Source organism: Panonychus citri, unplaced genomic scaffold (assembly GCF_014898815.1).
Source record: "Panonychus citri isolate SS breed McGregor unplaced genomic scaffold, ASM1489881v1 Contig00047, whole genome shotgun sequence".
NCBI classification, from domain to species: Eukaryota; Metazoa; Arthropoda; class Arachnida; order Trombidiformes; family Tetranychidae; genus Panonychus; species Panonychus citri.
Genome location: NW_026515452.1, coordinates 26,179 through 39,096, shown reverse-complemented (window position 1 = coordinate 39,096; position 12,918 = coordinate 26,179). Strand labels below are relative to the sequence as shown.

General features: G+C 32.7%; 3 protein-coding genes across 3 annotated transcripts; 1 reads left to right on the top strand and 2 right to left on the bottom strand.

Annotated features, from left to right (window-relative positions):
• The first annotated feature begins 1,781 nt into the window (after positions 1-1,781).
• Positions 1,782-2,841, top strand: LOC128398207 (uncharacterized). Its single transcript, XM_053359034.1, has 2 exons — positions 1,782-2,061; positions 2,118-2,841. Exons 1-2 carry the CDS (start codon positions 2,034-2,036, stop codon positions 2,807-2,809), a joined length of 720 nt encoding a protein of 239 aa, XP_053215009.1. The 5' UTR covers positions 1,782-2,033; the 3' UTR covers positions 2,810-2,841.
• Positions 2,842-4,971: 2,130 nt separating this feature from the next.
• LOC128398222 (fatty acid synthase-like) lies at positions 4,972-9,008 on the bottom strand. Its single transcript, XM_053359051.1, has 3 exons — positions 7,371-9,008; positions 5,233-7,310; positions 4,972-5,153 (listed from the first exon to the last, which is right to left on the bottom strand). Exons 1-3 carry the CDS (start codon positions 8,911-8,913, stop codon positions 5,031-5,033), a joined length of 3,744 nt encoding a protein of 1,247 aa, XP_053215026.1. The 5' UTR covers positions 8,914-9,008; the 3' UTR covers positions 4,972-5,030.
• Positions 9,009-9,349: 341 nt separating this feature from the next.
• Positions 9,350-12,450, bottom strand: LOC128398221 (fatty acid synthase-like). Its single transcript, XM_053359050.1, has 2 exons — positions 9,415-12,450; positions 9,350-9,355 (listed from the first exon to the last, which is right to left on the bottom strand). Exons 1-2 carry the CDS (start codon positions 12,448-12,450, stop codon positions 9,350-9,352), a joined length of 3,042 nt encoding a protein of 1,013 aa, XP_053215025.1.
• Positions 12,451-12,918: the final 468 nt, after the last annotated feature.

Here is a 12,918-nt window from a genome sequence, read left to right as displayed (position 1 = left end):
CAACATGCTAAGCTGGTAATCAAATCGATCGGCAAAATAATCTCCAATCACAATCAGAGAACCACAATTCACTTTGATCTCATTTCCCAATAAAGAAAATCTCAAACTTCGAACAGCCTTAATTGTTTACTCTTTTTTCGTTACACTGGAAAACCCTTCAGGTCAATTACGAAAGTATCAACTGGTCAAGAATCAGAAATGATACAGACTGAAACAGTTAATAGCCAAATGAATGACCAATTGTTTTCGTTTTATTTATGTTCTATTATGATTTAATGATTAACCTTCACCATCAAGATGTAAAGACTGTGAAGGTTATAACAACATAGTAATCAAGCTAATCAACTACATTAAGAGTATCACTTGTGTATGATGATTGACTAAGACACTTGAAAACAACAGGAACACACACCTGAAAATGATAATGATCATTAGCTAAATTAAACAAACTAAGAGTAATTAACTAATTACTTCCTATTATAACTTCATCTTTCATTTGTATTTGTTTCCGTTTGTTGTTCATCATCTTGTATTAGTCAATTGGGAAAACATGAACATAGTGAGTCTAATAGATTTTGTTTAATTAGTTTTACTTCAAGTTTCCATTGTCCAGTTAACGATGACCCAACGATTAAGGGAGATGGTTTTTCTTGACCAATTGTGGGGATTTGGCCCTGAAGTTGTGAGAAAATATCTAGTGACCATTGTTAATCGACGAATGCAAAGTATCTTCAACTTTTTACAATCTAATTCGTTGTCGCAACATGAGAAACAATATTTCAATACTTTACTTGATTCTCTTAAAATTCTTGGCAATTTAACTATGAAATTATCTAATTGTCAAGAGAGTGCCACTAGTTATGGACAATTGAAGAAGATCATTGAAAACTACGAGGTTAATATTGGTTTAATCGGTGAATATTCTGAAAATGGTACCAATAGTTCATACGAATTGAATGAAGACTATGAGACACCCGATACTTTATTGGAAAAGTTCAATGTTCAACCTTTGGAATGGGTTATCAATCAAGCTTTATGGCTCCTTTGTAACATGTACAAAAGTGACATCGAATGGATAAAGAAAAACATTGAGACCAATTCGAAGAAATTTGAAAATGTTATTGGGACAATCGACTATGTTACCGATCAACTTCGAGTCCTTCGTAATGCCCTTTTCGATCAAAAATTTCTGATCCAACTCATGAATCGTTCAAAAGCTCATGTCACCTTCTCTTACAGAGATTTCAATTTCTCGTTAAAATGATTTCCATTGAATCTTAGCAACAAGTAGCAACTAATCAACATCAAAAATCACCCATCTAAACTGATTTAGCTTAATCACAATCAACGATCTGATATCATAAGTGTACACAACGTTCAATGTCACATTCATGTTCTGATTCATGTATTTTTTTACTATTACCCAATAAATCATCTGAAAATTTCTGTGAAATTGTTTCTGAATATTTTTCCATGAAAACCTATGAACTTATTTACTTATCGGGTTTCTAATTGAACGGAGAGTTGAATTAAATAGCGAATAACGAATGTTAGTCCAGTCTGATCGAAATAGATATTTAATTGTTGATTGTTCTTATGATGGAAACTATTTCATTCGATTAGCCATTAATTGTATCACGTGTAAATCACCATGTTAACGATTTACCAGTTAATCAAACGAATCGAAATGATAATCATCTTCTCTGTCAATCAACTGATTACTTAACTTTACTATCGATTAGTTAACCCTTCATGTCAATTAATAATGATCATTGATTGAGGGAGGATTGATTATTCAACAATCTATCGGTAATTGTACTAATAGACGAATGTTCATTTCAGCTGAACTCTAACCATTGGAACTATTGTTAGAATAATATTTCTATTTGATTACAATTAGTTAATTGAGATGATGGATACACCTCTTTGTGTTGGTTATAAATTTAAGACAATTGAAAGTCTCTGTGGTTGGAAATTCATTTGAAACAGTTCAAAATTGGAAAAAGTTTTCTAACAATTAAGGAGAAATTACAATGAAGTCGATTGAATTTGCTATTTTAGGTAAGAACAATTAATTGATTGTGTTGTTGATCTGATTGTTTTCTTTTCTAATTTAGTGACTGCGTTCATCTTGATTGTGTCCAATTGTCATTCTTTAAGAGAAATTGATTTTCTCAATGATTTAAAGCCACATTATGGTCAAGATTTAATCAACCGACTCTTTGCTGATCAGATTGATCGTCGTATTAAAAACATCGTAAGACTTGGTGGTCAAGCTAATCTGACAACTGACCAAACTATGTTTGCATCTATTACCGTTTTCTCATTGGAAATGATTAAAGATCTGGTTAATCAGTCCAACAATCAAATTTTACCATCGATTGACAATGAGCTTTTTACATATTTGACACTTGAATATGATTCAATTGTATCTCGTTTTTACAGTGAACTGACCAACTACCTAAATGATGATCTAAATGTTGACCAGTTAATGCCCAAGACATTAATCCACAGGCTTCATCCATTGATTAATATCACTACTTTTGAGACAATTAAATCTCAAGGGTTAAGTTTAATTGATTCATATAAATCAGACATAATCTTCATGGGACAAGATCAATTGATTGCTGGTAATAAGACAATGGTCAGTTTTGCTATTGACCAATTAGATTGGTTAAGATATACTATGAGACGAGTTGAATCAGGTAAATCAAATTTTGACCTTTCGGTTTATTCATTGAAACAATTAATCAAACAATTTGATATGATTTTAAACTTAATTGTTGGCAAACCTTATAAACTGCATTGAATTGTTGATAAATGTAAAAACTTAAGAAATTTGTAATTAAAACCAAGCGCAACTGTACAATTAATAACAATTGATTCAGTAGTAAATCAAACACACAGCAAAAACCTTAATCTTGAGGACAATTTGTTTAATCAACTGTTGATTGTTGACATTTACTAACGATTAACCGATTTAAATGTTTGATCATTAACGATTAGTGATATTTCTGGTTGATTAAAACAGCAATCGATGATCAAGATATCCAAATTTTGATTAACGTTACAATCATAATCAGTGTTGCTTCGGTTTGATTTGATAATTGTTATCAAACAATTAATATGTTTCTCAGTATTAGTTTAATTTACTTTCTCTCTGTGTTAATTTTTTCCATTGATTCATCTTTACGTGAAGTTGATCTAATTAATAGATTACCAACACCCGAACCACGATTAATTGTACACATTTTAAAGGAGAAAATCAATCAACGATCTGCATCAATTGAGAAAATTAGACATGAATTTAAATACAATTTGAATCGCGAACAAGATTCGTTCATCAATTTAACAATTCATTCACTGGAGATGCTTAATAATGCGACTCATGATTTATCGAAAATTTTCACTAATTGTGATTCCAATGATAATCACGAACTGAGAAATTTAATCAAACAATATGAGAAGATAATTAATATAACTCGACACGAATTAACTTTCACTGGATTTGGTCAACACGATTATGAGACTGCCGATAGTTTATTGGAAGAGATTAATCATAAATCACCCGAATGGATTAAATCACAAGCTCTTTCATTGATTGATAATTATCTTGAAGATTTGGAGTTAATACCAATAAACAATCAGCTAAATTGTTCCAATTCAAATCTATCGAAAGTTGTTAAATTCATTGAAGAGCAATTAGAATCGCTTAGTGAAAAAATAACCAATATAACAATTAACGAGGAGGATGAATCGTCAAAATCAATTAATTCACTGAATTTAAGTTTGGAAAATTTAAAATTTCTAATTGAAATGATTTCATGTAAATCAAATTAAAATGATACAAAAAGTAAATTGTTTCAATTGTTTTGTTGCTAATAAGAAGTGTTCACTAATTAGAAGGAAAAGTTTGAACGATAGTAGCGTGAAAAATTCTGGACTCAGAGACTTCCGAAAAAAGCTTAAATTAATGGTGATTAACTGATCTATTCAATGATATTAATTAAGTTCTGATCAGATTATGATTAGTTTCCAAAATTTGGTAAGACTCAAGATATGTCCGTAAGCTCAACTTTTCTACTTTCGGTTGACTTTTTTTCGGCTTACGATTACAGCTACATACGGAATTTAGCTTAATTGCTCAATTAATTGTGTTTGATTAAATTAGGATAGGTTAAGTTTTCAATATTAAGGGTCACTATGGACAAAGGCTCGGAAGTCCTGAGACAATCAAACTGTTACACCAATAATGTAATGTTAGCTATCGACAGCTAATCAGCCCCATCCTCCGCTAATAACTTTTATTTCATTGTTAATATGGACTAACATGTACCCGCTATACTCACAAGGTGTCAAACAGTCTTGGATTGTTGAATTAATTGTTCAATTAACTAAAATATTTTTCTAAAAAGCTTCGAGTTATTAGCCGAATGTCAGCTGTAAGTGCAGATAGTGAGCTTACGGACATATCTTGAGCTTTACCAATATCGATACTCAAATATTATCAATTAAGAGATGTTCACTAATTAGAAGGAAAAAGTTTGAAAATGAATATCTCAATAGCCCGAATTGATAGTTTAATTTAAAGTTTATTATATTTCCTTCAGACCCAAAATAGATCAACTTCAGATTGAAATTGAATAGTGAAATTATTAGGCATAATTGTCATGACTAATTTTATTCATAAATAAGATTAATATATTATAAATACTTAGTTAGATTTATCAAGATAGAAAAGAGTTACATTGAAACCAATTTAGTGTTCATTTTTAATTCTTATTCAATCTTAATTCAGTTGGAAAGTTTAATCTAGAAATGAAACTGAATTAATCTTGAAGAGTTACATGAATTGAGCTTAATGAAAATTAAACTATTCCTCATAAAAGTATCTAAGTAATATCTTATCTTGTTCTTAATGGTTTTTTCAATCAACAATTGTATTCTCTCAATTGATGATCAAAACTTTTTTCATGGTGGGAAATTTGACAATTGACATGTTATAATAGTTTTTATTTTATCCAGTTCATTTATCCAGTAGATGCTTTCATTGCCAACGCTTCAAGAATCTCAGTAATTTCTTTTGAATTATCTACAATCATGTTTTCGTGTTGTCCAGGCAATTTGAAAACAGTGACAGCTCCATTTGTATACTGTTTGGAAAAGTTTTCGAATCGAATTTCATTATTATAGATTATACATTATTCATTTTTAATGAATTAATAAACTTACTTGAGATAATCCATAATCTTCCAAATGATAGAAATCTGCATTAAACTCATGCAAATCTGTTCCTCGAATTAAAACAATTTCACCGTTGAAATTTTCGTCCACTTTTACAGCGGCAGCTTTTTTCAGCTTATCTACAAAAATATCGATAGCATCACTTATCTGGTTAATATCATAATCGACCGACCCTATCCTGTTAATAATTGAAGTTGCATATTCTAATTTTTCTTGCTTCGTTTCGAGCTCTAACAGTTTTGTTCTCACTTCGTTCTTTTCATCACTTTTCATATACAGTGAGAAATAATCAAATATAAAGCATGTAAATATTGTGCTTTCATCTTTCCCTGCATATTCTTCATAAACGTTTCTCGTTTTGTTGTTTACTATCTCGGGCGATGAATCAATAAAGATGAGAGTTCTAACAGAATCTTGACCTAATTTCTTTTGTAAGCTTATGGCCACTTTGAAGGCTACCACTCCACCAAAGCAGCAACCAATGAGATTAAATGTTTTCTCATTTGGATATTTAGTTATAAGTGAGTCCACATAAAAGTTAATAACTTCATCCATTGATTCGAGATTTTGACAGTCTTTGGTCCAACTGATGCCGATCACTGGTTTTGAGAATGATTCAAATACTGGAATAACGACAGCAAATTGACCTGATTGACCAGGAAAGTAAAAGTATGGTAATCCAAATTCACTTTGATTCAATGGGACAAATAATTGCGTGTGAATATGGAAAATATTTCTGTATTCAAATGCTGAATGAGGAGAGTTGGTTTTTTTCTTCTCTGATTTTCTCAATTTCTTTTCAAGTTCATCTAATTCACCAACTTTCAATTCTCGAATTTCATTGGTTGTCATTGAATAATCGTAATCAGTATCGAGAGCTTGTTTAATTTCAACTGCCATCAATGAATCAAGACCAAGTTCAGATAAAGTTGATTGTGGATCAATTTTAGTTGCATCTTTAACACTAAGGATATGAAAGATTTTCAGTTTCAATGAGTTACCATTTCCTAATGATGATGCGCTTTTTTTATCAGAAAATGAAACTATGGTGAAAAGTGAACTGTCATCGGGTGACATTAAAGTTTTGTCAAGTGAATCGCGTACTAAATTTAAACGAATTGGTTCATAGGATCTCAACGCGTTGAGATGAATTTGCCATCTAACGAGACGCATCTCTGTAAATATCCCAACATCACCAATTACTCCCCATCGAATAGCCAAACCATGTAGTCCATCTAATCTTCTTTTTCTGCAAATATTTTCCATCACTGTATTACCGAAACAATAATTGGTCTGGGCAATATATCCAATTTCAATAACAATTGAAGAAAAACATACGAAATAATCAATATTGTAGGGTAGAGATCGAGTTAATTGGTCCAAATAACGACAAGCGATCGCTTTTGGCTTGACAGCTTCATCAAATGTTTCAGCTGTTTGATTCTCGAAAAGTCCATCTTTTAGAACCATAGAAAGATGAAATACTCCACCAATTTGGCCCAATTCTTGTGCTTGATTAATTAATCTCTCAGTTGATTCCAAATTGGAACAATCTTCATTAGAGATGATAATATTCACTCGAGAGTAACCATTGTTTCTCATTCTTTCTAAAATATACTCTTGGTATTTTGTCTTGATTCCAGAACGTGAAGTAAGAATCAGATTAGTTGCTCCTCTTGATACCATCCAATAGGCAACTTCGAGTCCTAATCCTCCAAGTCCACCGGTTATTATGTAGCTTTTTTCAAGATCAAAAAATGTTTGACCAATTGAGCAATAAAGTTTAGTTTTATTCGGATCTTCATTTTCATCTCTCATTTGAATCAAAACTTTACCAATATGTTTCCCTGTTGCCATAAACCTAAACGACTCTTCAAGCTGATTCATTTGGAATATCGTTGTCGGTAGAGGTACAACTTCACCTGATTTGATTCCTTCTTTTAACATCTCAATGAGACCATTCCAAACCTTTATCCGACCAGGAATCATCTTGATAAATACATCATTTTGTAGAAACATCAAGCAGCAAGCATGAAAAGTTTTGTTGAAATCTATGAATTGTGAATCTATTTGGATAAATTTATTAATACACAAATACGAAAAACAAAATATTAGCCCAGACTTACCCATTTTCGTGTTTTGGATCATATCATATTTGCCGATCTCGATGAAGCGACCGAAATCTGATAAGCATCTGATCGAAGCTTTTAGTTTATCATCAGAAAGTGAATTTAAAACCAAATCAACTCCTCGACCATCAGTCATCTTCATAATCATATCCTCAAATGATGTTGATCGAGAATCACCAATATGATCCTCATCGATTGAAGGGAAACGTTTCTTTATGAAATCCCTTTTCTCTTGTGTTCCAACTGTAGTAAATACTTGACAACCTCTTGATAAACAGATCGAAATAGCTGCTTGACCAACTCCTCCTGAACCTGCATGAATTAAAACACTTTCACCAGATTGTAAATTTCCTCGAGAAATTAAGCCATAATAAGCTGTTAAATAGACAACAGGAACTGTTGCAGCTTCGGCTAATGTCCAATTTTCTGGAACTGGAATCTTCGTTAAATAAGTTTTAGCACAAAGAGATGTTCCGATTCCTCCACCTGCACACATTCCCATGATTCGATTACCTAATGAATCTATTCCAGAAAACTCAGTTCCAATTAGTGGACCAGCTTGTAACCCGTCGTTGCCCATATTAAATTGTAAAGTAATTCTTCCTGTAACAATTAGAACATCTCTGAAATTCAAAGACCCATAATAGATTTTTACCTTTTCCTGATCTTCGATGAGCTTATCGTTAGGAATATGAGTCCAATTACTATGATGTGATTGAAACCATCGTAAACTTGAAAGATCACCTTTTGTTTTAATATCAGCATAACATGACATTGTTTCGATTTGTAAATCATCAAGATTGGCAAGTTCACTTTTATACAATCCAATTTCTCCGTTATCATCAACTTCGCTAACTATCAAATCTCTTTCCATTACTTCATCAGGGACAATTATCTCTTCATCATCTCCTATTTTCGGATCATAATAACATCTTATATTATATTGAGGATCTTTAGAAAGACACATGACGAGTCCAACTATCCCGTTATCATAACCACCTCCAGTTAACCAGATTTTCTGATTCTTGTATTTCGACAATTCTTTTATCTTATCAATCCAATCATAATTACTATCAAGTTTCACTCTGATAAATGTTACCTGTTGAACTGGATTGGGAGCGAATGGACGTCTCAGCAGAACTGAAAAATATCCTTCATCGACCATCTCCTTGTGACAGATCCAAGTGAAACCAGCATCAGTTGCGTTACTTTTAAGTGTTGATAAATCAAAGTTGATCTGTTGATTATTTCCAATCAATTGTTGCCATTCTTGTTCGACTGGTCTTAATTTAGTTCTCGTCATAATTTGACAAAATCCACCTTCTTTCAGTGGATCAAATAGATTCTTCAACAATGGATCGTATTGATTGCATTCGACTTCAGGTTCGGTATCTTTATACATGAGAAGGGTTGACTTGTCACGAATAAAAATAAAACCGTATAGTTTTGATTCTGAACATTTTTCATATTCTGAACCATTTTCAATGTTTTGATTCCGAATATAAACCACGTTCGAATCACTCTTTATAAAATGATTCATCGTAGTGAATCCATAATCATTGAAAATATTTTCAATCTCGGTTGAGATTAGTTTTTGACTGAAATTACAAAATGCAATTGAGATTTTTTTCTTGATTAAATTGTATCTTGCAATTCTCAGAATTTGTTCGTATAAAATGTTTTCTAGCTCATAAAAGAAAAAATCTCGACACAGAGCATCATGATATTGGTTGAGAACCTTATCTAAGTTCGAGTTGAAATCTACACCATCGATTGGGCTTTTGGATTGTTGTATTTCTGATTCTAAAATCTGATTCAAAATTTGTCTCAAAGATCTATCAGAACCATCACTTTCATTTATCTCTGGATTAAGATAATTATGATCTATTGGATCAAGTTTTCTTGATCTCAATCTCTTTATGTTTTCAATCAATCTCATGCATTGAAAACTGTACTCTTGTTGTCTCATTGCTTTTTCATTGCTAAACTTATGATACGAATTAAATGGGATTAGATTATGGTTTCGTATTTGGTGGTTCACTGTGTTGATCTTTCTTCTGATCTCTTCGCCTTCTAATCCTTTAAGAATGAACCCGTTTGTGATTCCCATCCGCGTTTCTTGATTGAAATAAACACTAAGCTTTTTAGTTGAATCAGAATCTGATCTGACAGTTTCATCGCTAAAGGCACTTAATGTTTCTGGTGGAAACATGTAAACATAATCAATGTAAACAGGAACAATCAGCTTACGGGATTTCGAAGCCAATAACGAAACCTGTAAACAAGCATCAGAAAAGCTAATCCAATGTCCAGTGTCTTTGACCATACCCCAACTTCCATTAGAAGAAGCTTCTTCTACACCTTGGAATGATCCTGAATAATCGAAACCACGAATTCTAAGTTCCTTGTAAATATCCTTCTTTTGAAGTATAATCTCTGTGTTTTCTTTGATATTCTTAAAATCAACAGGTAGCAAGTTTACTGTTGGTTTATCAACAAGTCGATATTTCCCAGTAATACAAACATTTTTACTCTCATTTACGTAGATGAGAAAAGTTTCAAGATCTTCGTTAATTTTCGTAACAAATTTCATTTGACTTGCATTTGATGTGAATTGTGTTGCTCGAAGAATCTGAACTTGATAGAACTCAATTGGATTTTCTTCATGTTCGCGCTCAAGCATCCTACAGACCATTTGCCAAGCGTTATAAAGATAACCTGTTGCTGGAAACAAAATTCTTCCATCTATCTGATGACCAGTAAGAAATGACCAGGAAGGGTCGTGAAGATCAATTATTCTGGAAAATACAGTTTGTTGATTAGAATACTTGTCATATTTAACATCAAACCATTCCTTTTCATGCTTCCATTTAATCAGATGACCAATAGATTGCGTTTCTCTTGGGACTGGATATTCAATTTGATCATAAAGATTCGTAATCACTGGATTAAGACCACGAAGATAAATTTGACCAATCATTTTATAGAGATGAAAAGTCGATTGATTATAGCTGCTAATGTTTGTCAACGTTTCTCGATTGTTAATTAAGAAGATTGATGATCGTCTTGTCTCAATATTTAAACCAATCTCTAGTAACACAGAGTTCGAATCAATCTCTTCTATTATTTCATTAAAATTGCATGATTCTGTGATACAGGCAACGAAAAAATGTCCATCAATGATATGCTCTTGGTCAGAATTGATAAAGTTTTTACAAAAACTAGTCTTTAACCCTGAATTTGTTTTCAATGGTCTGAGAAATTTGTTGATCTCAAGTTCAAGTGGTTTTGATACTTCACTAAGCAGAGATGAGTTGAAAGGAATCCCTTTAGCATCAATAATATTTGTCTTGATATTAGGTCCCATTCTTGAGATGAACATTTTAATTGCATCTTCAGTACCAGTGATCAACGTCCAATCTTCCGACTCGTGTGAAGCTAATTCGATACAACCAAAATTCATCTCTTCAATTTGTTTCCATGGTAAATTAACATAAGCCATTGCTCCTTTTCCTTTCAATTGTTCACAAGCGACACCAATATGATAACCGATTAACAAAGCATCTTCAGCAGTTATACATCCAACGGCATAAGAAGCAGCAATTGAACCAATCGAATGACCAATTATACCTTTGGGTTTAATTTCCAAATGTTTAGTTAATAGGTCACAAAGAGCAATTTGTATCGCAATTGATGAAATTGAGAAGGAAACCAACTCCTGTTGATTCGATTCGATAATCTTGATAACATCAATTCCAAATGAGCTCAAGCGATCAGTTTGCATTGATCTTATTCTTGAATAAATTAGAGGAACTTCCAACAGTTGAACAAATGATTGTGATGAGACATTAAACATTGGAGTGAATATCAACCAAGCAAACACTTCATCAGTTGATACATTTTGTTTTAATGTTTGATGAATGATTGTTTGTTCATCATCCAACAATAAATATCCACGATGATCAAACCCTGTTGATGGTTTGATCTTACTCATGTTATCCAAAAGTGCCAACGTGTATTTTGTTAATGATCCTTTTTGCTCCTCAATAAAATTAACGATAGTATCCAAGCCTTCGTAAGTTCGATTGCAAAAATTGACTAAACGTGGAATTTTATTGGAACTTAAAATAAGATCAGTCTTCTCGATTCTTTTAGAATTGGCTTGCAAAATGAATGTAGTATTAACACCACCAAACCCAAATGCATTTACCATAATATGATCTCCATCGAATCTTTTATTTTCAAGAATTGGTCTAATAACACCTTTAATCAGTCCATCGATGTTTGGATTTGGTTCGTTGAAATGTAAATTAACAGGAATTACACCAGTTTGGAAAATCTTGACGACTTTTGAGATCGCATTTAAGACGGAAGAACCTTCAGAATGACCAATATTTGATTTGAGGCAGCCAACAAGTAAAGGTTTTGATGAATTGGGTCTCATTGTTTCCATCAATGCCTTACATTCAACTGGATCTCCAGCCGCAGTTCCCGTTAAATGAGCTTCAACATAGTCGATATCCACTGGATCTAAATGCACATCTTTAAATAATCGTCTAAGAACATCTATCTGACCTTCGAGTCGTGGAAAAGTAATTCCTTCTTTGGTGAATCCATCATTATTCACAACGATATTTATTAAAGAGCCGTAAACTCTCTTGGCATCAGATTTACGTTGAATTAAGATCGCAACAATACTTTCAGATCGGAGATAACCATTAGCATCAGCATCTAAACATTTGGACTTACCATCAATACTTGTCATTCCAAATGATCTGAAACAAAGAGAAATGTATGGACTAACACAATGATTATGAGCAAGAACAATCGCTTGATCGCAATTACCATTCAATATGCTTCTCGTTGCAACATCGAAAGCTGAAGCAGCGGCAGCACATGCAGTATCCACGCTGATGACTGGACCTTTCAGATCAAACACATAATGTAACCAATTTATGCTTTCAGGATGATTCAGACCAAGAGAAACTCCTTCGAATTGTGGCCTGTGACTCTCACTAATACCAGAAAAAAGGCCTGTGTTCGTACCACGCCAACCTTCGGAGGTGAAACCTTCCATTTGAATCAAAAACGAATTAATAACGTTTCTCGAGATATTTTACGATTGTAAACTTACCAGCATCAATAAACATTTCGTAAATAACCTCATGCATAATCCGAATTGATGGAATAATGGTTGATACAGATTCTGTACTTATTTTGAAAAATTCTGCATCAAAAAGGCCAATATTAGGAACTTTGGCTAACCTTTTAGGTATATTTAGAAGTGCTGGTAAAAAGAGCGACACAAATATAAGTTTCTTTATAGAATCAACTGTTTCATAGACCAAAATCATATACTCACACGTTGGCCATCTTCTATTATCGATAGTACCACAATCAACACTGTTCAACAGGTTGAACCAAAATTGTTCCAAAGATTGAGCCTCAGGATAACGTCCAGATATACCAGAAATAACTAATAAGCTGTAAGGTATTGACGCCATGGCGTTATAACTCACAGAAGAAAATTTTTTATGAACTAAAC

What these genes read in the sequence shown, in the direction of transcription:
- LOC128398222 (XM_053359051.1), bottom strand. Translation starts at nt 8,913, where the DNA reads ATGAATCATTTTATAAAGAGTGATTCGAACGTGGTTTATATTCGGAAT. An exon ending in GATCCAAAACACGAAAATGG is followed by an intron (nt 7,311 to 7,370) that starts GTAAGTCTGGGC and finishes TTATCCAAATAG; the next exon opens with ATTCACAATTCATAGATTTC. An exon ending in AAGATTATGGATTATCTCAA is followed by an intron (nt 5,154 to 5,232) that starts GTAAGTTTATTA and finishes TTTTCCAAACAG; the next exon opens with TATACAAATGGAGCTGTCAC.
- LOC128398207 (XM_053359034.1), top strand. Translation starts at nt 2,034, where the DNA reads ATGAAGTCGATTGAATTTGCTATTTTAG. An exon ending in GATTGAATTTGCTATTTTAG is followed by an intron (nt 2,062 to 2,117) that starts GTAAGAACAATT and finishes TTTCTAATTTAG; the next exon opens with TGACTGCGTTCATCTTGATT.
- LOC128398221 (XM_053359050.1), bottom strand. Translation starts at nt 12,450, where the DNA reads ATGGAAGGTTTCACCTCCGAAGGTTGGCGTGGTACGAACACAGGCCTT.